Below are 21,656 nucleotides of genomic sequence, written 5' to 3'. Positions count from 1 at the left end.
GCTGCTGCCTCTGATTGGATGGCTGGTGGAAGGGGGGTGTACTGGGGAGAGCCAATACTTGAGCTCTCTCTGATGAACACACAGTCGGGCAGAAAGGAGCTCATCTTGTGCTCATACACACAGTCTGTACCACAGCGGGATCGATTTGAGTCACCTGCTTGTTTCTGTCTGGCTGAAGGAAAAACTTGAAAAGCTGGATTGGCCAATTATTTGAAGTTACACCACTGGTTACACGTTTAACTGAATTAAGATTATGACTGAAAATAATTGTTGCTCTACCGAGTTGTTTATCCTGGTGCTTTAATCAGAAAACTTTCACATCGATTTTGAATGACTGGTATGAAAACACCTGTGGATTTGACATTTTCTTGGTTGATTTGTGACGTGACCAAACAGGTACTTCTTGCAATAAACAAATAAATGTTTTTTTCCTTTTACACATGACTTTTTTGTGTTTTTCTTTTCTTTTATAGATGATTAAAAAGTGTCAATTGTCAAATTGATCTTATTTATTGCTCAGACAACCCACAGCTGGATTATGGGTTTGAATTCATGACCTAGTGCATTGGAGCCACTTCCCTATAATAGCAGCCTGAAAAAAATCCATCTGTTTCATTACTCCACAAGTGCACTGCGAGCTCTTTTACTGTTTTCCTGCATGAGAAAACACTATAAACAATTTTATTGGCTAATATTTTAAAATGAGGGCAGAGTTATTTTGTATATTCTTTGGTTTTGTCATGATCCTACAGGGCTTTCTGTCCTGCTTTTAGTTTTGTGGCTGACTTCCTGTTTTTCTTTCCGGTTGCTGGCAGCTTGATTCTCATTATCCAATCACTTTCAGCTGTGTTCCTTGTTTTCACCTGGTGCCAGCTCCCTTTATATTCTGACTCTTCCCCTGAGAGAGCTGCCAGATTGTCCTGACCCTGTGTTTGACTTTCCAGCGTTTCTAGTGGTCTTGTTTGTATATGTGTTACAGACTGGACCGTATTTTCGACCCTGAGTTTTGCCTGGGTTTTGCCTGAAGACTGTGAATTGATTATCTTTGCCTTTTCTGGTTTTGGACCCCTGCTCTCGTTTGGACCTGCTCTCCAGCTCTAGCCCCTGTCTAAAGTACTGTCTGAGGACGCCTGTTGTGAGTACCGGATCTCCCTCTTTTGTATATGGATTGTGGATGACTGTCGTGAATACTGGACGTGTACCTTGTATATCTGTGGGATCTCTCTCTGGCCTTCTCTTGGATTGTCTGTATGTTGTGTGCACACGAAGAGGAGGACCTAATCCAACCAGCTACACCACACTGTGCCCGGCTAACGTCTTCACTGACCCTGGGCCTCTACAGGCTACTCACCATTGCTCCCTACCCCTGCCTCATCATCAGCTCTCCTCTCTTTATCCATAGATCCACGCACTCTGGCTACCCGGTTCCTGCAATCAGACTCCAATCCATACATTCATAATCTATAATAAAGAGCTTGTTCAACCACGTATTCTGGTACTGGCATTTTAATTGGGTTCAACATCCCTCGCGGCGGGTGGTTTCACTCACTGCTGACAGGTTTATGACGGCAAATATTCTCAGTCATCTGGGTAAAGCTGCCTGGAAGCTAAGTCAAGACAACTTGACTCTTTTTAGTTCTAGTTCTAGTTTAGAAATATTTTAGCACTTTTGCTGGAATGGAATTCATTAAAAAACATTAAAAAAAAACTCAAGTTTTGAGACTTTTTAGCCACACAGGTGTAGCGCTTACCACCTTACCTTAGCTAAGAGTTTACCTTAAAATCACAAATAGTTTGATTTCATTTGTCTAGGTTTGGTGTTCTTTGTGCTTACAGCACTGAAAATAACCTTTTAAACAAAGGGAGGACTGTGAAGTGGATGGATGGGTCAACAAAGTGAATAATTTTGACAACAGGTCACTTCTCACAGCCGTCTCCTACCAACAATGCTGGTTTGCTCATTTGCTTAATGCTGGTTTGTTTTCTTTTTTTGTTTTGTGCCTAAATCTGACGGAATCAAACTCTTGCTTGGATCAGTAAATGGAACAGATGGTTTTTTGTAAAGGCAAGAATTTTGAAAATATAATTCTATGAAGAAAAAAAATAAATTTTAATTGTGGTAGCTGCTATTAAAAGCTGTTTGGGAAGGAAGTGCATACTGCATCAAGCAGTAATCACTGCTTGAATGTAATATGACTCATTTTATTAAAAAGAAATTCTCAGTAACATGACATGTGTGTTCCTGCTAGAGCAGGAAGAGTAGAGTATATTCACACAGTGGATAAGTACACTCTTGCACCAAGCAGAGAGACACTGTGAACTGTGAATATTACATTTTAGTGACTGTATGGACAATGGAAGGTCCTGGGTGTCTCACTTTTCAGGTTTTGGTCTTACATAAGAAATTGCCATTATATAACTCCTGTAAGAATGATGTCTAAAGTGCCACCTTGTTTTTTTCACCCTCCTCCATGTTTTCATTTTGCCACAGACAGACACAGACAGAGGAAGAGAAAGCAACCAAGGATGAGTGTTTTACATAAGGAGCAGAACAACATTCAGTTCAATGAGCTGTCAGGATGTGTGTCCAAGCAGACAGGATACAGGATCCTCCAGTCCTAGTATCATACACATGCATGTAAACTTGTTTAGTTTCCATCATGTTTTAGTTCCTGCATCTGCCCTGAAACAATAATGCCTTTGGTCACAGTAATTGAGAGCAGGGAAAGTCTTCTGACGTACTCATAAGATTGATAAGACACCGGTGCCAAAAGCAGCCAAAAGCAAACATGTCCTCACTAGTTTATGAGAAAATATTTTTAATCATAAAGTAACAGCACACAACTTAGTTACAAAAGAGAGTTACAAACAAAACCATGTCATGTTCACCGCAACACTAGTTACAGCTTCATCTTTAAAGAGTCACCACAAAAAAACGAATTACATGTAACTGTAAGCAAATGTGTTATTAATGTTTTTACACTAGATGACAACGTGGGCACCTGAACACTATATATGATGGCTGAACATGTGATTCTGACACAATGGGTGTTCATAAGCTGATTAAATTGCCTCCAATCTTCTGGTTTCAGGCTTTCCACTGAATGCAGGCTGCAGTGATTTGCTCCCATTCAGCCTAAGGGACATTAGTGAGGTCCCAGCGCTGATGTCGGGTGGTAAGAGCTGGCTCACAGTCTGTGTTCTAGTTCATCCCATAGGTGTTAGATGTGTTTGAGGTCAGGACTCTGTGCAGGCCTGTTCGTCCACAACACATTGGAAGAGCCATTTTTTTCATGGTGCCAAATTTGTGCCCAAGAGATTCTTGTCATGTTGAAAGAGGAGAACAGACACAAACTCGGAAGAGTACTATTGACTAAAACATCACACTTTCAAGGACGTCCCTACATTTGGGTTAAGGGTCCTAGTCTAAACCTAGTCTAGACCACTTAGAGAGCAATGCTTCTGTGTGAGGCTATTCAACAGTAAAGGGATTCCTGGATCTCTGGCAACATAAAGAATCAAATGGCTTGATACTATTAATAAATGCTTGAATTACCATGCATACATCTATATAGTAGAACTTATACACCTTTCTAAACTATAGTAGTGCCAAAAATAAAATAAAATAAAATAAAATAAAGCTAGTCAAGTTATCTGTACCCTGGTTAGTCTTGGACACTTTGTGCCTATGCCAATGTGACTATGTCATGAATTTAACTTGCCAGGAGGTGGCAGTAAAGCTTTCCAAATCAGGCACAAGCACTGGGAGTAGCAGTTTCCTCCAATCCTCAGACATATCAAGATAAGGCAACAAACGGCACAAAAGGAATGGTTGTTGAATTCCTTTTGCATGAGAAAGGCTGAGAAGTGGATTGTCTTCAGGTTATGCATTTACACATAGTACTGTATATGTTCTAGTCTCAGCCATGGCAAACATAGCGAAGGACTAGAAGGAAAGATGTACAGACTTATCCACTCCTCACCTCTGCAGTTATGGACTGTGTTTTCCAGGCTTGTGGATGAATGTTGGTTTGTGGAGCCCTAAATCATCCCAGTTTATGTAGGCATCTTCAGTAACGTCTCTGCAGCTTGTAACCTTGGCTATTCCTACTTTAGGTTGGAAGACTTTGCTCTTGCATCCCTCTGGGTGGTATGAGAGATACTCCTCTCTGTCATTTTCACTTTTAAGATATTGGGCGTCATCATCCTCATTATCATCACTGTTGGCTATCATCACCAACTCAGCCTGAAAGTCTTCTTCGTCCTCGTCCTCAGCGTTCTCATAGCCCATGAAGATCATTGTGATGGGTCCTGATTCTAACTCCTCAGAGAGGTTGTCGACAAGGTTCAGAGAGGTAATACTCTCTGCACAGAAGGGGGAGCATCTGTTAAAATCACCAGAGCTCTCGATTAAGGCATCAGGATCAACTTCAGACTTGGCTGAGACCAGTGAAGGACTGTGGCTACCTACAGTCCTGTATACTGGCTGAGTAAGTGCTGGCATTCCTTCAGACTTGGCTTTAACAGAAACCAGAGCTGCTGGGCTCGAACTGCTCATATCCATCTTGCTACTAAAGATTCCTTGTTGAGTTTTGGCACTAACGTAAGGCTGAGATATTACATTCCTATCACTCTTGGATTGTCTTGGAATATATGGCAGCTTGGTTTCTTCTCCAGATTTCTGAATCCCTGAGTCTGGTTGGATGAAGCCAGAGCTGTGAGGTTGGCTCTGGGATTTATGTCTGGTAAGATCTTGGCTATGCTGGATTTCCTCTCTGAGGACTTGAGCCCCATTTCTGGAAGGGACTGTGCTCTGGAAGGAACTGTGGCTGGGTGTTGGGGTTTGCGTTGGTGTTTTATTTGGTGTCCTGGGTGTCGATGGCCTGCTGCTCCCTGTGTAGGGTACAGAGTAGACAGGCTGATGGTACTGCACCCCAGTGGGCACGTTCTTATCTGTGGCCTGACGCAGCAGCTCTTCTACCTCTGTTGATGTCAATTCTCCAACTTCTCCATTGTGCATTGTGCCTGTGTCTGGGTTCAAAGCATATACAGACTTGCGCCCATCATCATACACCTTCAACCCCCTCTCGTGGATAGTTTCCGGGGTGATGTGTGCCTTAGAAACCACTAGACTTTTGCCTGTCCTTTTGTCAAGTTCCACACTGATCTCCATCGCAAATGTAGCTGGAATGGAGAAAGACTCTTTAAAAAATGCATGTATGTAAATGCTCAACCTAAGATACTGCAGTTTGCATCATGATGTATTTGCTTATTTTGAGTCTAATGACAACTCAGACACTATTGAAGGCTGCACAAATACAGTAAGTCAGTGTTTTTCAGTCTTCTTTCCCTCTGATGAAAACGTGCTTCTTGTGAGGTATGACTTTAACGTGTCACAGTGGCAAGCATGGAAATGTTCTGTTCTCCTCACAGTGAAATCTAATTGCTTCCTATTTTGCATCCTGGTGAAATGTTAAATTATAGCTTTCAAATTAGCATAATGGAACCAGGAGGCATTTTCAGTCAGAGCAGCCAATCTTAGGCTGACAGCTCAAAACTGAAATCTGCAGAACCAAGAAGCTAAATAAGCCGTGAAACAGCTGGTGAACATCATACATCTGTCCATAGCTTAAATTATACATTTTTTTCTATCCCATTTTGTGCCACTTTACTCGTATGATGTTTTCAACATGCTACACTGACAGTTGTTTGACAAGTCCACAAATCAGAAACTTCCCAGTGAGTTTTATCCCAGTGAGTGGTTACATAATGTATGTACCTGTCTTTGGTTCTCCGCTACTGGGCTTACATATAGGATGGGGTTTTGCTGGCATTCGTGGGACGAATGCTGGGATATCTGGGAGTGGAGAGGGAACATGATGTGTCACATCTGAGGAGAAAAACATGGCCAGTGAAATATCAATAAATACTGTGGAAGTCACAAAATCCAAAAGACAGTTTTAGGATCTTTTCAAACTAAGGTGTTAAACCATTAATATGATGGGGATTGTGACCCACTTACGTATTAATGATGAGACAACAATGATGCTAGTGTTATGTTTTTAAGCCCATTATTCCAAGATCATATAAGGATTTTTAAGGAGTGTGCCTATTTGCTTTCATTTTGAGAGCAACATGTAGCATGAGTCTATATGTTCACTACAAAGCTGGAGTCATAGCATGGTTAGCCTAGCTTTGCTAAAAGCAGGGGAGACAGCTCGCCTGCACCTACCAGAACTTTTGAAGTTCACCTAACTAATTTATATACAAGCTAAAATATCAATGCATTCATATGTAGTGTCAGTGTTGGAATTGGGTTTTTTTTTACATTCACTAAGGACAAATTCTCATTTTTTAGTCTAAGAGATACAGTTATGGTAGGTGTAATCGTGACCTTTTTCTAATTGGTCCAGAATGTTGAACCAGCCCTTTAATCACTATCTGGAGCTCTGAGGTATTTTTGTGAAACCTCTCTGAATGTGAGTTTTATGATCTGATCAAGTCAGATCCTTTGTGGAGCAGTTATGAGAGAATGAATAGTCTAAGAGTAATAAGAGTAATAATAATAATAGTGACAAGAGCACAAATTACATGAGACCCAAGATGACTAAATATTTCAATTATTATTCTGAGTCATAAAGAAAAGTAAGATTTTTGGCTGATTGGTGCATATTAAATGAGGATCTGAAGGTAATGGGCCTATATATTAGTAACCACTCATTACTGTCTTTGTCTTGGTTGCTAAACAGTAAAGGTTAACAATTAGAACTGTTAGTACACCAACAATGGACTCAATAACATTAATTATAGACCATCAAAAATAGGATCGGATGGACAGATAATGTTAAACTTATAAATAATAATGTCAATACTATTATGTTAGTCAAGCTATATATATATATATATATATATATATATATATATATATATATATAAAGAACTGTTAAACAACAAATTAACCAATCACACCAACATGCTTCAAAAGTGTTTACCTGCCTGGAACTCTGCGTTTATCTCCTACACATGAAGACACAGTGGTTCAGGATCAAAGTGGCGAGAGAGCAGCAGGAAGTCAACATCACAGCAGTGCTAAAGATTAATAGTGTTTAGCATCAGCAGTCGACGACTATGTCGCATTAAAGTCACAGCTATTCTGCTGTGCCTTTAAGTCTAAATGCAGATGGCAAACAGAAAGCAAAACATGCATATTAGTCCTTGTACACCGCATGCCCACCGTGTGAGCATTTCATTTAATGCCACTTTTTTTCCAACTGAAAGCAGCCTCTTGTGAACCAAAGCACACCCACACAGTCCTCAGTGAGTGCATCTTGTTAGACACAAGCAGAGATTAGAGGAAGTGCCAAAGGCAGCAGTAGGAAACAACGAGATTTAAATCAGTATGCAGTATTCATAGAAAGTGTTTTAATCTATTCTTTAATTTGAACCACAGGTAATCTGAACGTTTTATAACCTTCAAGAAGATGTGAAAGCCTCAGTGTGACGTCTTTAGGTTATAGACAAGTGAGTGATTTCAATGAAGGCACATGCATATTTTTAAAAATATAAAAGAAAATCAATTGTTACTTAAGGACGTATTGAACAATGATGGTACGCACACTATTACACAGATTTTACATTTTATAAAGCTTTATTGAAAACCTGGGAGCTGCTTTGACCAATCACATATGTGCAATATGACAAATGGCAAACATAAATCTGTTAGATGGATCTTATCAGCTTAGTACCTGAAGCCCTGATTTGACAATTGTTACTGTGCAGTGACAAACACAGACCTACTTAAATATAGCTCTAGATACAAATGTATTTGAAGAAAATCAGATATCTAGGGTTCTTAAACAAATAACAAGTTGGGAGGCTCATTTAAAAAGGGCAACAATGAAATACAATATATTTTACTTCAAAGTAGTAGTATGATCAAAGGCTCAACCCTCATACATACACACACAAAAGCTTTGTATTATGGGTTTGAAATCGATTTAAACAGTGGTTACAGTTCTTGATTGATATGATAAATAAGATAATAATTCAAAATACGTCTTGGAAAGCTATCTATTAAGAAAGCAAACAAACAAACATAAAAACTAAGGTCACATTTGTTTGTGTCTGCATAAGAGTCAGTAAAGCAAGCTGAGTAGTAAAATGTAGCAGTCTGTTTTGCAGTTGGTCTGAGCCTACCTTGATGATGTCCTCAGGTGTCCTCTCTACTTCTTTTAACCGCTTCAGAATGATTTCTTCATTGGCAGAGATGCTGAGCTCGTGTGCTTCCAAGGCTTCGATCTCCTTCTCTATTCTGTACAAGACAGTGATCAATTATGTTCACTAGTAGTACAGGTTAAGTTAACTTAAGGTAAACAATATTTTCAGCAGCAGCAGCAGTAGCAGCACAGAAACACTTGCACCAGTGCTTTTCCCCTCATTGCTGTAATTCCAATAAAAGCTAGTTCAAACGTTTTTTGTAACATTTTCCATTCAGTCAGGTGAAGAGTTGAATGTGTAACAATAATGACAGTTAGAAAATATAGATTTGTTTGTTTATCCTCAGGAACTCACATGTTTACATTTCTAATATCTTTTTTACTCGTAACATTCTGGCTTTAGTCAGTTTAGAAACACGTTGGTGTTCAGTGAGGAAAAACTGCCTGTATAGTTCTGCAGTTTGTCCACATAAACACCAGTCGTCCTCCCATTTCAATCCATGTTGGAGCTTTTAAGTGGTTCTTTATTGTCAATCACTGAGGGGTCAGGGTTCTGTCAGAGCCCAGCCTGTGGGCTGATGGGTATTTTGACACAGGGATTTTGTCCACAGATTGCCTGTGTGACTTCTGTCGAGAAGCTTTGATACAGCTCAGTAGACTCCCACAGTGTAGCACGGACAGCTCAGCTAACAAGATGAGTTTAGTTCAGTGCAGGTGTGATATCAACTGTTATTAGGAATCCATTTGCTCTCCCTCAGTGAGCACAGCTCTTAGTCTTTTTCCTCCAGCCTGCAAGGATTTGCAGTTTAAACAAGTATCTGCTCTAAATGAGTCAAACGAGATGCCACAGTGTGTATGTTGGCAGCTGTTTTAAACAACTGAAGATAGTTTGACCAACAGGAAGAAAGAAAAATCTGAAGTTAGTGTCAGTTTCAAAGAACTGACACAGTTATCATCAGTTATACCAAGTGGCATAAGCAAGGACCTTATGTCATATAATCTGTGATGATGTAGTGTGTGCTTCAACAGCATCACATGTCCTGTGATGACAGGTGGTATATAGAGATACATCACTGTCATTCCTTTGCTGAAGTTGCATATGTACGTCATGTGATGGGGCTGTAGCATCAAGCCTTTAAATGCGACCCCAGCAATGCCTTAATTTAAGATACATTTTGTTTATTTTTCCCCCTGTTTTTTAGTCATTTAGAAACTGTTCCAAAGGTTAAAGGCAGAAGCTGATCTTGATATTTGATACATGTTTCCTACACTAAGCCGTGGCTAAGTAGTCCTGTTATAGAATGAAGAGAGGGTTAACTGTCTGTGCTTTGGCTGACACACTTCTGCTGACAGGGTGTTCAGGTAGTCTCGCTGTAATCCCTCTCTGCCTCCTACCATGGACCACACACACACAATGTCTGCATACACACAAAGTGCAGTGTGCCAGCCTTGAGCAGGGGTGTGTGTCCAAACATTTTACAATGGGAGACTCAGAGAAGGGGAGCCAAGTTGGATTGTTGAAACGTGTTAAACTCTAGGTTAAAGCCATATTAGGAAATAATTAGTTAGATATTTTATTGCTATTAATGAAATGTTTGTTCCGTGTCAGATAAAACACTCTGTTCGGACAGACACCTTTACAATGCCAAATAAACTAAACTATAAATACGCTGTAATGTTACTGTGATCACTGTTGGTGTTTGACGAAACCTTTCTCACAGCAGGACGAATTGTGGAGTAGGTTAAACCCTGAATATTAGATACGAAAGATACGAGTTAATGATTCATATTAATGCATTATTTATTATTATTTCAGTCAGTTCTCCTTCTTCTTCTACATTCTGATACAATCCAAACACCTACCACCTCCTGAGTCTGGCAGGGAAGGGAGGCAAGCAGAAACAAGCTTGTTGGTGATGGTTAATGGTTCAGAGCACTTCATGTCCAGTGCTCCTAAACACTTCTGCTTCTTCGCAGTGATCAACTGCTTCTGACATTATCTATTTTTTCTGGATTATACCAATTAGTGATTGTAGTGCAACACATTTGGGGGAAAAGATGAAAAGAAGACTCAGTCTCAAGCCTCACTCTCAATAAGAGTCTCAAGCCACTAACACAACCCAAGTCTTCACCAAAATGCCTTCACCTGCGTGTTCTGGGGGATGCACTGCAGGTGCATCCAGGTTCAGGTTACCTGAGGATGTTGCTCTGCAGCTGATCGCTCTGCTGCTGCTCGTCCTGAGCCTGAAGCCTCATGGCCTCCTGTTCCTCCTCCGACTGCTGACTCAGACCATCCATCAGCCATTGATCTCTCAGGGCTTTCTTCTGTCAGTCAAACACACCAACACACAGCAACTTCAGCTTTAAATGCCAACAGTATTTAGAGTTCTGTTAACATTTTCAAAGTCATTGGTTCATGTCATGTTGACACCTTCCTCAGCTCTCTTTACTCTTTGGCTTAACAACCTCTCTGGATACGTCCAGACCATGTCATTACGTGCAGCTCCACTAGATGCCCTCAGAGAGATTCTCATCTTTCAGTAAATGAAATGTTAGTGCAAGGTTCACTACAAACTAAAAGCACAGTTATACAGCTTGGATCAGGACTGTACATTTGATACTAAACCTATGCACTTCTACAATCATTGCTCAGCAATTGATAAAATCAACCAAACTCAAAATCACATAGCCTGATTTATTTGCCCTTTATTTGTGTACGTTATTCCATGCATTATTTATTTATGTCAATCGGAATCAGGTCCAACTGAGAATGCCGATACATTTTTAAATAATACAATAGTACAAAAAAGTCTTGAAAACAATTTTCATTTTGATGCACTTCAACAAAACATCACAACATGCTACAGAAATGGAGGCATGAACCAAAGAGCTGGATCAACACCTCAATGCCAAAGGTTTATTTTGGAATCCTTATGGCCTTTAGTGGACATATAAAACTATTGAACGCAGCTTTAACAAAAAAAGACTTGATTGAAACAGTATCTCCATCACATGGACATATTTCTCAGTAGCCTTCTATACAGTTAATAAAGAGAATCCTTTTTCCAGTGCTCTTCCTGCCATGACAGTAACGTAGGTGAAAATGCGTTTGTGTGAATTCTGCCAAATGAAAGAATAAGAGGAACAATATTACAGTTATATAATACTGCTGCAGAGGGACACCAAGTAATATTTGTGAAATTAAGGGCTGACCCTGCTTTAAAGCTTGTGTCTGAGTTTGTGCGGAAATGAAGCAGAGATCTTTGCAGTGTTATTAGCTGTGTTCCTCCTGGGAGTCGTAAATGTCTCAGTTCAAAGCCTGCTGAAGAAACACTTCTACTCTGTATTGTTCATTATTAGATGTAAACCGATGTTAGAACCACATTTTGACACATACAGGTGTTACAGTATAATGTACCTTTATGTACTGGAGTTTTAATTTCTCCTCTTCAATCTGTCGTCTTTTCTTTGCGATGTCCTCTTGGATTCTTCTTTTGTCCTGTGAGAACACATTGAACACACGTTTGCATCATGTGAAAGTTTTACAGCATGGAAACTATTCCACCTGTTGTCTTCTCCGACCTTGAACTGACAGCTGCACCTCAGCAGCCATAAATAGCTAGAAAGCCACACAAGCTTCAAGCTGAGACCCGAAATATTTGTTGTTTGTTTGTGTCCAACAATTTACTATAAATACTTTTCCCAGTTAATAAAAAGAAAGAAAGAAAGAAAGAAAAGACAAAGAATGAGAAAAAGATCATCAATACGTAATACAGTCATTTAATATGTTTGACACATGTTTGTCCTGCATAGCCACTGACAAACAAACTACTTAATGGCATTTGTCATGAACTCAGCATGAAAACACTGGCCCTGTGTTCCTTGATGTCACACTGAGGGGGTCACGGTGGGCTAAAATTAGCCCCTGGATCCTGGATCAATGTGGCACTAAGTCCCAGTGAAAGGGGATCTCCCTAATGACGTCTGCTGGTATTTTTAGCCCAGTCGCTCTGTGATTCTGTCAAACTCAGTGATGTCACGTCGCTGAAATGTCTGGACCATAAAAACCATTTCACTGAGACAACTGGCAACACCATAATCAGCTGGGAGAGATTAACTGATCAAATGACTCACATTAGTCATTAAGTTTGTATTCCACCGTCAACATTTCAGACAGGTGGGGTCTCCACCTTCATTCACTCATTTAAATGTTTTTGCAATGCACCTTTGTAGTAGGATAGTCTTCAAAAGTGCTGAAATCTCAAAACCACTTAACTTTTTGCAACAAGAAATCAAATGATAATACATCAGAAAAAATCATTTAATAAATGCGAAAGTGAGAAGAAAGAGTTTGTTTTTTCTTTCAGGTAAACACAGCTCCATAAGTACGTCTTAATGACATCCTGAACTTGTGCTGCCTCCCTGCACTTGAGCAGAACTGACCTGCACAGCCAGACCTCGGAAGGTTTTCCTCTACAGCTCTGTCATCCTGCAACAACACACCCACACTTTTTTTATTTTCAGATTGTGCTTAGAAACAACTCCTGTTTCTGTGCTGCATCATGACATCCTCCTCAGACTAAACACTGCAGCACTGAATCACTGGTTTGCAGTTAGTCGTGCTAGAAAGAGCTACAGATGAGAAACAATTTGCAAATGTTTTAATGACAGCAATGCAGAGGAAAATTATTTGCCTGAGAGTTATTCCTACTTTCCTCCTCTCCCTGGAGAGACTTCTTTCTAACGTGATCCCATCATAAGAGATGGGAAACAAGATTCACAGTCTTCACTGTGTCATTTTAAAGCTTAGTTGAATGAATGCAAGCCCCTTGAATGAATGCAAGCCCCCGGCAGTCTGGTTAATTGAGTGGGTATTTTCCAATGTTGAAACATCGCCGCTTGATTTGTCTGACTCAGACTACTGAAGCCTCACATTAACTTCACCTGAACCTAAAAATACTTTTGGGGATTTTTAAACAGAACAAACTGTAAATAAAGTTGCCTACACATATGGATGGAGAGGACGGTGACCATTTACAAAATCCAATTTTCAAATTGTCAAGAATCAAGCCTTTGATTCCTGTAAATTACATTCAGCTATATAAGAACTTCATATCCTTATTATCTTTTTTGGTGAGGTGCATACACACCTGTGTTGTTACTACAGTAACCAGTGTAGATACTATACTAAGTAACCAAATGCTTGATCTCATCAAATGTAAATGACTTGCATGGATACTCCAAATGAGATGTGCACAAATCTAAACCTCTCTTTTCAGCCTGACAACCTTGGATTCTGCAAAAATTCTATTTTTCATTTGAAAAGGTTAAAAAAAATAAAACAAGTACTGTAATACAAGCTAGCAAAGCAGAACTGATGTGATTGGGATATTACGACCAAGAACACAGGACTCGTCTTTACCGTGATTGCCTGAAGCCTCTCCTTCAGCAGGTCAGCCTCCTCCATGATGGCCTAAAGAACAGACAAAGAACATGGTGGTGAGTTAACTGCAGGAGGACGTGAAAGCACAATACTAATCCTAATATAATTTCTGTAAAATGTGCAATATTTTATAATTCATGCATCACAATAATGTGTGCAGCATTGGGTAGAGCTAGTCGACATCACAGGGAGCTTAACTTACATTTGATCCTGACTATGTAAATATAATGTACATAGCACAAATGAGTGAGTGAACCTTTGTAACCACCACAGTGGTTACAAAGGTTGATCATATCATATATTATATACTGTATAGTCCAATACATATAGACGTGTATTGAGCAACAGAAGAAGATTTATATTTGCATTTGTAGGGGACTATAATCTGTGGTGAATTAATCCACATTTGGTCATGTGGCTCACTGATTGTAATGCTTTTTGGACAACCATAGTTGATATATGAACTCTGGAACCACACAGCAGATAGTAGAAGTTACTGACATTATAGATTGCTGCAACTAGAGGATTTGTTTTAGTAAATACAAAAGTAGAAACCATATTTACACAAATCTAGAGTGCGACTGGAGGGATACTCAGCTGTAATTTACTGTGGTACAATATAACACACAACATAGATTTGATTATATCATCCTTGACGGGCAGATTGACAGAAAGATAAGTAGCATGTTTGTGTCACATGTCACAGGGGTGACTGATAGCGACCTGAGGAATGGTGCAGTGACTGTGAGGAATGTAGCATGGCTGTTTCAGTACTCTGTGTTATAATGCATGACAGTAAATCAGAGGGGAACAAAACGATTGCTGAAGGTTACGTTGTCTCTGTAAAAAGAGGAGCACTGGGTTCACATCCACAGCCACGTGAGGGAAGGAAAGTAGAAAGATGTGAAAGACACAAGGGAGGCAGTTAGGAAACAAAGATGGACACTGTAGCCACACTCACTGTCTTTAAAATACACTAAACAGGTATTGGAATCATTCTTGATGCTGATCTTAAATTTATAAAACATACATGTATCAGTGGCACAGCTCCGTGTAGGACAGATTCCTGTCACCTAGAAATAGGTCCTAAGTAAGAGGATTCATATCATATCATATCACACCTCCAGGCAGTGCCCCCCGACCACTCAGTCAGTTGAAGGCATTGACTTTGACAAGCCTCAGGATTTTAGAACAAACACTGACAAACTTTTAATATAACCCTGATGTGACACTACATGAAAGAGTGAGAATAAATGCAGCATGGTGTACAGTGCAGTGTAGGGTCAAAGGGGGCTAAGCTATCTCTTCCTCTCTGTTCACTGTTTAGCTGTTGTTAAAAATAAAAATCAATTCATTCTATATCAGTCATTGTAGCATGATATTTCCATGATGCCACAAAAGAACATCAGCAAGGTTCCCGACCTTCCTGACACTGTATAGACTGAATATCCAAACAGCTGAGTGGCAGGGAAATGGCAAGCTGCTGGAAATTCCTACTGTAGGAGGTAACATGTTTATTTATGTGGTGCAAGTGTTCACACTGCTAGTAGCACCTGAGCTGGGTAAATATCATGTTCACCACTGCATGCTTCCTCCATACTGTATATCAAAGGATGGTTTCTGTGTGTGATATGAGGTTAATGCAATGCACAGACCTGCCAGTGGTTTCCTACTATTTCTCTGATCAACAAGTGTCAGTCACAACCAGCGAAGAAGACTGCACTGCAGGAAGTAAACAATGATGTAAACAATGCTGGAGTTTCAAGAATATACGCAGGACATTTAGCATCAGTAACATTGAATATGTGTCATGTGTTAGCATCCCCGTTCACCAAGAACGTCCTATATTCATAGGATGAGTTTGTGATCACCTTCCAAAAATGTTACTAATGATGAGTCATGTAGCTGTTGTGATCTGCCTTCACTATGATTAAAGTTTGGTTTAGTCTAGTGCACAAAAGTAGTTGCTAGAGACCAGGAAACTTCATTCCTAGTCTCATTGTTGGGGGGGATCACATGAACATCAGTGAGGTCAGTAGAGGCAGGTTCTAAATACATACATATTGTATATGAGAGTGCTCTTATATATTTTTACACATTCATACTCAGCCCCCTCACACACCCACACTCTTGGCAAAGAAATCAGCCTTTCACCCACACACGGCAAACCCAGGCACGGCATTCATGCCACACAGGAAAGACAGTAGGTTTTTAGTTCCTACCACAATATACCATTCAACTCAGCTTATAGTCAGAACATACTGTACTTCTCAGGTGCAGCTGTAGGAATATGCTGCATCCATGCAATGTGGACAAATTTAGAATACTGGCTCAAATAAACTAATCAAGGAATTTTTGGTCACATCTTCTACAACACCAGTAATATTCATATTCAGTGTGTAATGTAACATTTATAACTGTCTTAAACCAAGCAACCACTCTCACTTCATTTCTAAGAATTACAATAATTTTGCATCTATAAACAGGTATTAAAACATATAGTAAAGGACTCAGAAACAGAGATAGGGTATGAAAGCAAGACATGAAAAAATAAATTCTCATCATCTGTGTTACAGAACAGGACGATCCTATCAAACATCTAATCAACCACCTGGATTTCACACTCACATCAAAACAAGCTTGTCTTAAGTCAAAAATGGTTGTATTATTTTCATATTCAACTGCATCAAAACAACCTGTGTTAGCTGACAGGCTGTTATACAATTGTGACAGTTATCCATCAGCAGCCAGGTCAACTTCACCAATTATTAATGTTAATATGTCCGTATTGTCTGTGATAGAATATCACTGAGTTTTTCAGTTGGAAGCAGATGTGTATGATATGTCAAAGCAGGGAAGGTCAATAGGAGTCAAATGCCATTCAGATCAAATGGCACAAACTAGTCCCATAAGTAGCAAGTTGAAAATTGGTGAAACAAAAAAGTTAAATTGTTCTTCTTGTAAAAATCATATGTAAAAAGTGTATTTAGAGACAATGCAGAGTTTCATTGTGTCATACAGGGCTGTGCTGTTGTTACGTGGTTAGTACTGTTGCTTCACAGCAAGAACAAATCCATGTCTGGTTGTCTGTATCTGAGTTTGTATGTTCTTTCTGTGTCTGTGTGAGTTTTTTCACGTGGGTACTCTGGCTTCATTCCACCATCCACAGACATGCAGTTGGAGTTAGGGTTAGTCTGTGACTCTAAATTGACTGTAGGTGTGAGTGTTCCTCTCAGCCAGTGACAGCTGGGATAGGCTCCAGTACCCCCGCAAACCTTGAGAGGAAAAGTGTTTAGGTCAGGCTTAGGGTTAGGATCAGGGATGAATTGATGTGTGGCAAACACACTATTTGATGACTGCACATTTGCTGAACGCTAGTTGGTAACAGGTGCACAGATGGTGCTTGTAAATATGTGTCTACGTGTTTGTGCTCATCACTGCTTCTGAATGCACTTTATATTTATGAAATCAATTCATGGGAAATTTTTCACACAAAACGCTTCACTGTCAGAAAACACAACACAAATTTGGAAACAATATTTTTATTAAACTTACAGTAATTCTGTGCTACTCTCACAAACTCATACTATATAAACTTCTTATTGCTTCTTTATCTGCTGAAAAGATGCAATGAATCCAAAACTAAAGATTTCACAATCTTTCACTATATCACTTTCTGGTCTCAGTCAAACTGCATGCAACCATTATGGACAGTGCAAAGTTTAGGCTGTCAACATAAAGAGCTGCATTACTACAGTCCTGGTCCAGCTTGTGAATTCCACTGGCCTTCATCCCAAATATATATATGCTATACCATTCACCATTCTGTCATGGTAATACTAGATGATGTCATTTTGCTTGTGTATTGTACATACATTGACATATTTAAGCCATATGCTACTGACAGAGGGGAGAAAGGAGAAAGGACTACAGAAGGTCAAGCTGCTGGTTAGCTTGTCCACCTGTTGACACCATGAACGTCTGATCCAGCACTGCTGAAAATAGAGATGCTGCCTGGTTCACAGCTGGACCAGCCTGACACTCCATGCATAAGAGTGTGTGCAAATGTGTTTGCAGCAGGTGACTCATAGCTACCTCAAAGAGTGATAATGGTGGGAAGGAAACCCTCAACACCTGTCAATCATGTGGGACAAACATGTGGACACACATGAACACATGAGTGATGCAATGCCCGAATCGAGCAGAAACACCAGGGAGAGAGGACTTGATAATAAGCACAATGGGCATATGCTAATGGAAGACAAAGTCAAGGGATGTGACACCAGTCTCTGGGTGCCATTACAACACTAGTAGTTAAAATTAATTACTGTGCTCCAGTTAGCCAAATGTACAGTCACTGGCTTGCACAAGCTACTTGGGCAGTTTCCAAAAACTTCTTGGCTCGCAGACTGTCACTTCTCACCCCTCCCCTTAAAAAGCTACATTCAAAACAAAGCAGACAAAACTAACATAGTGGTTTGGGTGATAGAGCAGTTAGCTACATTGGGCCTTGGTTTGAAATAATGGTACTCCAAATGAAATAATTGTATGGTAAAATGCAGGAATCAGACTTGGGGAATATACCATAGGGTCAAACCAAGCTAGAGAAACTAGTTTCTCCTCACACTAAAACAGGCAGTGAATGAATAATGGTTTCACATTTCTTGAAACAATATAGTTAGTTTGACATGTCATCTGAACAGATGTGGAATCAGCCTGTCTGTTGTAGACTTTCACACACAAAGTGGATATAATTTAATATATGATATTAAGTTTTACTGTTCCTACTGAGGTAGCCCTGTAACTGGCTTATTCAGTGCATCTGAGACAGTCCTGGATGCCTCCCAGGAAAAAAGGAAGTGCCTGTATGCTACTTTTAATCAGAGGTGGATGATATTACCCAGTGAACATTTGGAAACCATCCACCATTAAAGTACATGAATGTGTACAAAGTTGCATGTCTTCTTTTTGCATGTTGAGTATGATTGAGTATGATATTAAAGTGGTTTGCATAAGACCCATGTCAGGGTTAGCTCACAGAACATGTTAAAATTTGGAAGGTGTGCACACTGACTTCTTTGCAACCTTGTCCAAGGCTGAGCTGCATTAAACTTTTACAGTATTATTTCAAGGAGTCACCAAAGCCACCTCAACCTTGAGCCAAACTAAAGCAGAGAAGTACTGAATAGTTGTAATAAAACACATAATACACAATAATACATAATACATTAAACCATACATTTTGAAGCCTTCCCACACAACTCATCTGATGTATTCATCTATCTATAGAGATCGGAAAAATCTCTTCAGGTCTTGTTATTAGTGCTCTGTACAAGATCAATAACAGACTCCAGTCCCAGTGACATGACCCCAATACCTCCCTGTCTGTCTGGCCATTCAGCCAAGGTCCTCCTGACTTGTAATCCTTGCTCCTGCTTCCTTAATCTGATCTCTGTTGGATTAACAGCACACAGGTTAGCAGATGCCATCACTACTCTGCAGCATGGTCTGCTAGACACCAGTTTATCAAGGTGATACTGCCTTTAATAAACATTCATACATCTGTACAACCTAATGCAATCCCAGAAGTATGAGAGGGCCATACACATCTTAATAATGCACGCTAGTACAACTCCACTACTCACTGTGACCTCAGTAATAATCTTCTTGTGTCTCCTGACAGTTTAAGCTAAACTGAGAAATTATGACCATGTAAAAGTAAAATGGATGGCAGGGTTTTTATATTGGATAACATTGTACAGGTGTATTTAATAACATGACCAGTGAGTGTGTTGTTACTTTATTAAAATAGTTTGATTAAATTGTTATACTTTATTGGAAGTATCCATTCTCTCTGATCTCTGGTCTTGATCCACAAACCCCTCTGAAGACTATGTAACTGTTAAACTGCAAAATGTCTCTACTAGATTGAAGCATACTGGATATATTTTAATAGCTCAATATTGGCTAAATTAAGCAGGTCAAATGCCAGCTTTTATTTATTTATAATCCACCACCACAGTTGCTAATCTGCAGGTCCCCACTCCCTCTTCTCTGGAATATCTCTCCTAGACACACCAAGAGGAGCAGAGAGGAGGTTACTTGAGTCACCCATAAGGCTTGTTTACTATATGTGCCACAAAACCTATTAATTAATATCAGGCACATTTTAAACAATCATATCACAAACTAGAAGAAATGTGTTCATCACACTTCATCACTGTCTACTAACCAGTGTAAGAACTGTACACTGTATGTTTACACAGTGCAAACGAGCTAAAAACAAACTATTGAGTTTCATTAATCATGCATAAACTGACTTTTTGAGCAGTACTCTTGGTGAAACCACTGAAACCCTGCAAAATCACTGATAAACATACAGTAAATATCATGTCTAGGCTAGCCTCCATTCCATTATCATTATCGACTATTGCAACCACCCTTTAAGCATTCACTTAATCTGTTCAGTAGAATCCAGCAGAATATAACAACTTATTACAAGTGATGGAAGCGAAGGCAACTCCAGGATTGCAAGCTTCTATTTACAGCAGGTCAATTTAGGTACGAGCAGAAACCCAGTATAGAAGACCACTACAGCCTGTCTGTATGCAGATGAAACAAACAGAATAGAAAGTGTTAAATGGCGAGTTTTACAGGTGAACTTTGGTCACTCAGGCTAGCTCTTTCCCCCTGTGCTTCCAGTTTTCATGCTAAGCTAGGTTAATTATTCTGATTGCGCTTCCAAACTCAAACAAAAATCTCTTTTCGTATTTTAAAAGGACATCACTATAACTTGTTTAGGCTGGGCGTACTCAGAGGGCATACTCTAGAAGCAGCAGCAGTGTGATGTCAGATCCTGTTAGAGGTGTAAAAATGAGCTCTCTACTTCATTAGCATCTTTCATCTCCAGCTCTGCCACATGTGCTGAAACGTTGATCTGACTGAGATGAGTGGGCAGAAAAGGGCGCAGGGTGACTTGTTCTCCGCAGGCAGCCCAGCATAACAGCATGTATGTGGGAGTGTGTGTGAGTGTGTGTGTGAGTGTGAGTGTGTGTGTGTGTGTGTTTGTACATGTATTAGACAGGGCAATATAATATACATGCAATTTCTGTTCCAAACATGTTCATTAATGAAGAGCGTAAAAATGTGACATGATATCACATAGTGAGTTCATAGCTTCCTCAGCCGATCCTTCTGTGTGTGTGTCTGAGAGTAAATGTACTTTAAAGCCAGACCCCTGCTGGGATGCTGCAAACAGTCGACAGCTTAAAAGAATTAAAAGATTAGAGAATCAAGAGACCCTTGTGGCTCATTTTAGCTCTTTCTATAACAAGAACCAGTTACCTCTGGATAACTCCCTTATCGTAGAAAGAGTAGAGAGCGTAGTTTATAACACAGTACAATACTGTACAGTACTCATTAACATCTCTGATCTGACAGGAGCGTACCCGGTCAAAGCTCTAAGCTTTGCATAGATGATCTACAATAGTATATTAAGTACCAGCAATAGAGAGGTCCACTCACCGGGTGTGTGCTGTGTTTCCTCGAGAAGGTGGTAGCAGAGCGGTTGTAGAGCTCACTCTCACAGTGTATCCAACATTACTGAGCCAGAGGAGATTGTGTAGGCTGAAAGAAGAATCCCTCCCTCTCTTTCTCTCTCTCGCTCCGTGTCTTTTTCTGCTCCCTGTGAGTCTGTCAGAGAGCTCAACCATTTGCCTGAAATACCTCTGCCAAACAATTGCTCCACACACACACACACACACACACACACACACACACACACACACACACACACACACACACACACACACACACAGTCAATGCAGATATACTGTATCTGTATTGATGCACATGCATAAATGTTACATTATGCAGGAATTTAAACAATTCAAGCATTTAATTAGACTGTCTTGGTGATTTCCATACTATGCTACTTTTTGTTCATGTCGACAAGGGCGGCTGTGAATCAGAAAGCACAGCATTTGTCAACTAATCGT

At 39.9% G+C, this 21,656-nt stretch overlaps 1 protein-coding gene across 2 annotated transcripts in view; it reads right to left on the bottom strand.

Annotated features, from left to right (window-relative positions):
- Nucleotides 1–21,339, bottom strand: part of palmdb (palmdelphin b) — a 37,772-nt gene extending 16,433 nt beyond the window's left edge. For both annotated transcript variants that reach the window (XM_026362730.1, XM_026362731.1), the window contains exons 1-5: nucleotides 21,184–21,339; nucleotides 13,639–13,689; nucleotides 11,635–11,715; nucleotides 10,411–10,541; nucleotides 8,197–8,311 (exon numbers count right to left, since the gene is read on the bottom strand). In XM_026362730.1, the coding sequence (XP_026218515.1) occupies nucleotides 8,197–8,311; nucleotides 10,411–10,541; nucleotides 11,635–11,715; nucleotides 13,639–13,683 (372 nt within the window). In that variant the 5' untranslated portion in view covers nucleotides 13,684–13,689; nucleotides 21,184–21,339. The remainder of the gene's footprint in view (nucleotides 1–8,196; nucleotides 8,312–10,410; nucleotides 10,542–11,634; nucleotides 11,716–13,638; nucleotides 13,690–21,183) is intronic.
- Nucleotides 21,340–21,656: the final 317 nt, after the last annotated feature.

This window comes from Anabas testudineus, chromosome 2 (assembly GCF_900324465.2).
Source record: "Anabas testudineus chromosome 2, fAnaTes1.2, whole genome shotgun sequence".
Lineage (NCBI taxonomy): Eukaryota > Metazoa > Chordata > Actinopteri > Anabantiformes > Anabantidae > Anabas > Anabas testudineus.
This window is presented reverse-complemented; position numbering and strand designations above follow the sequence as displayed.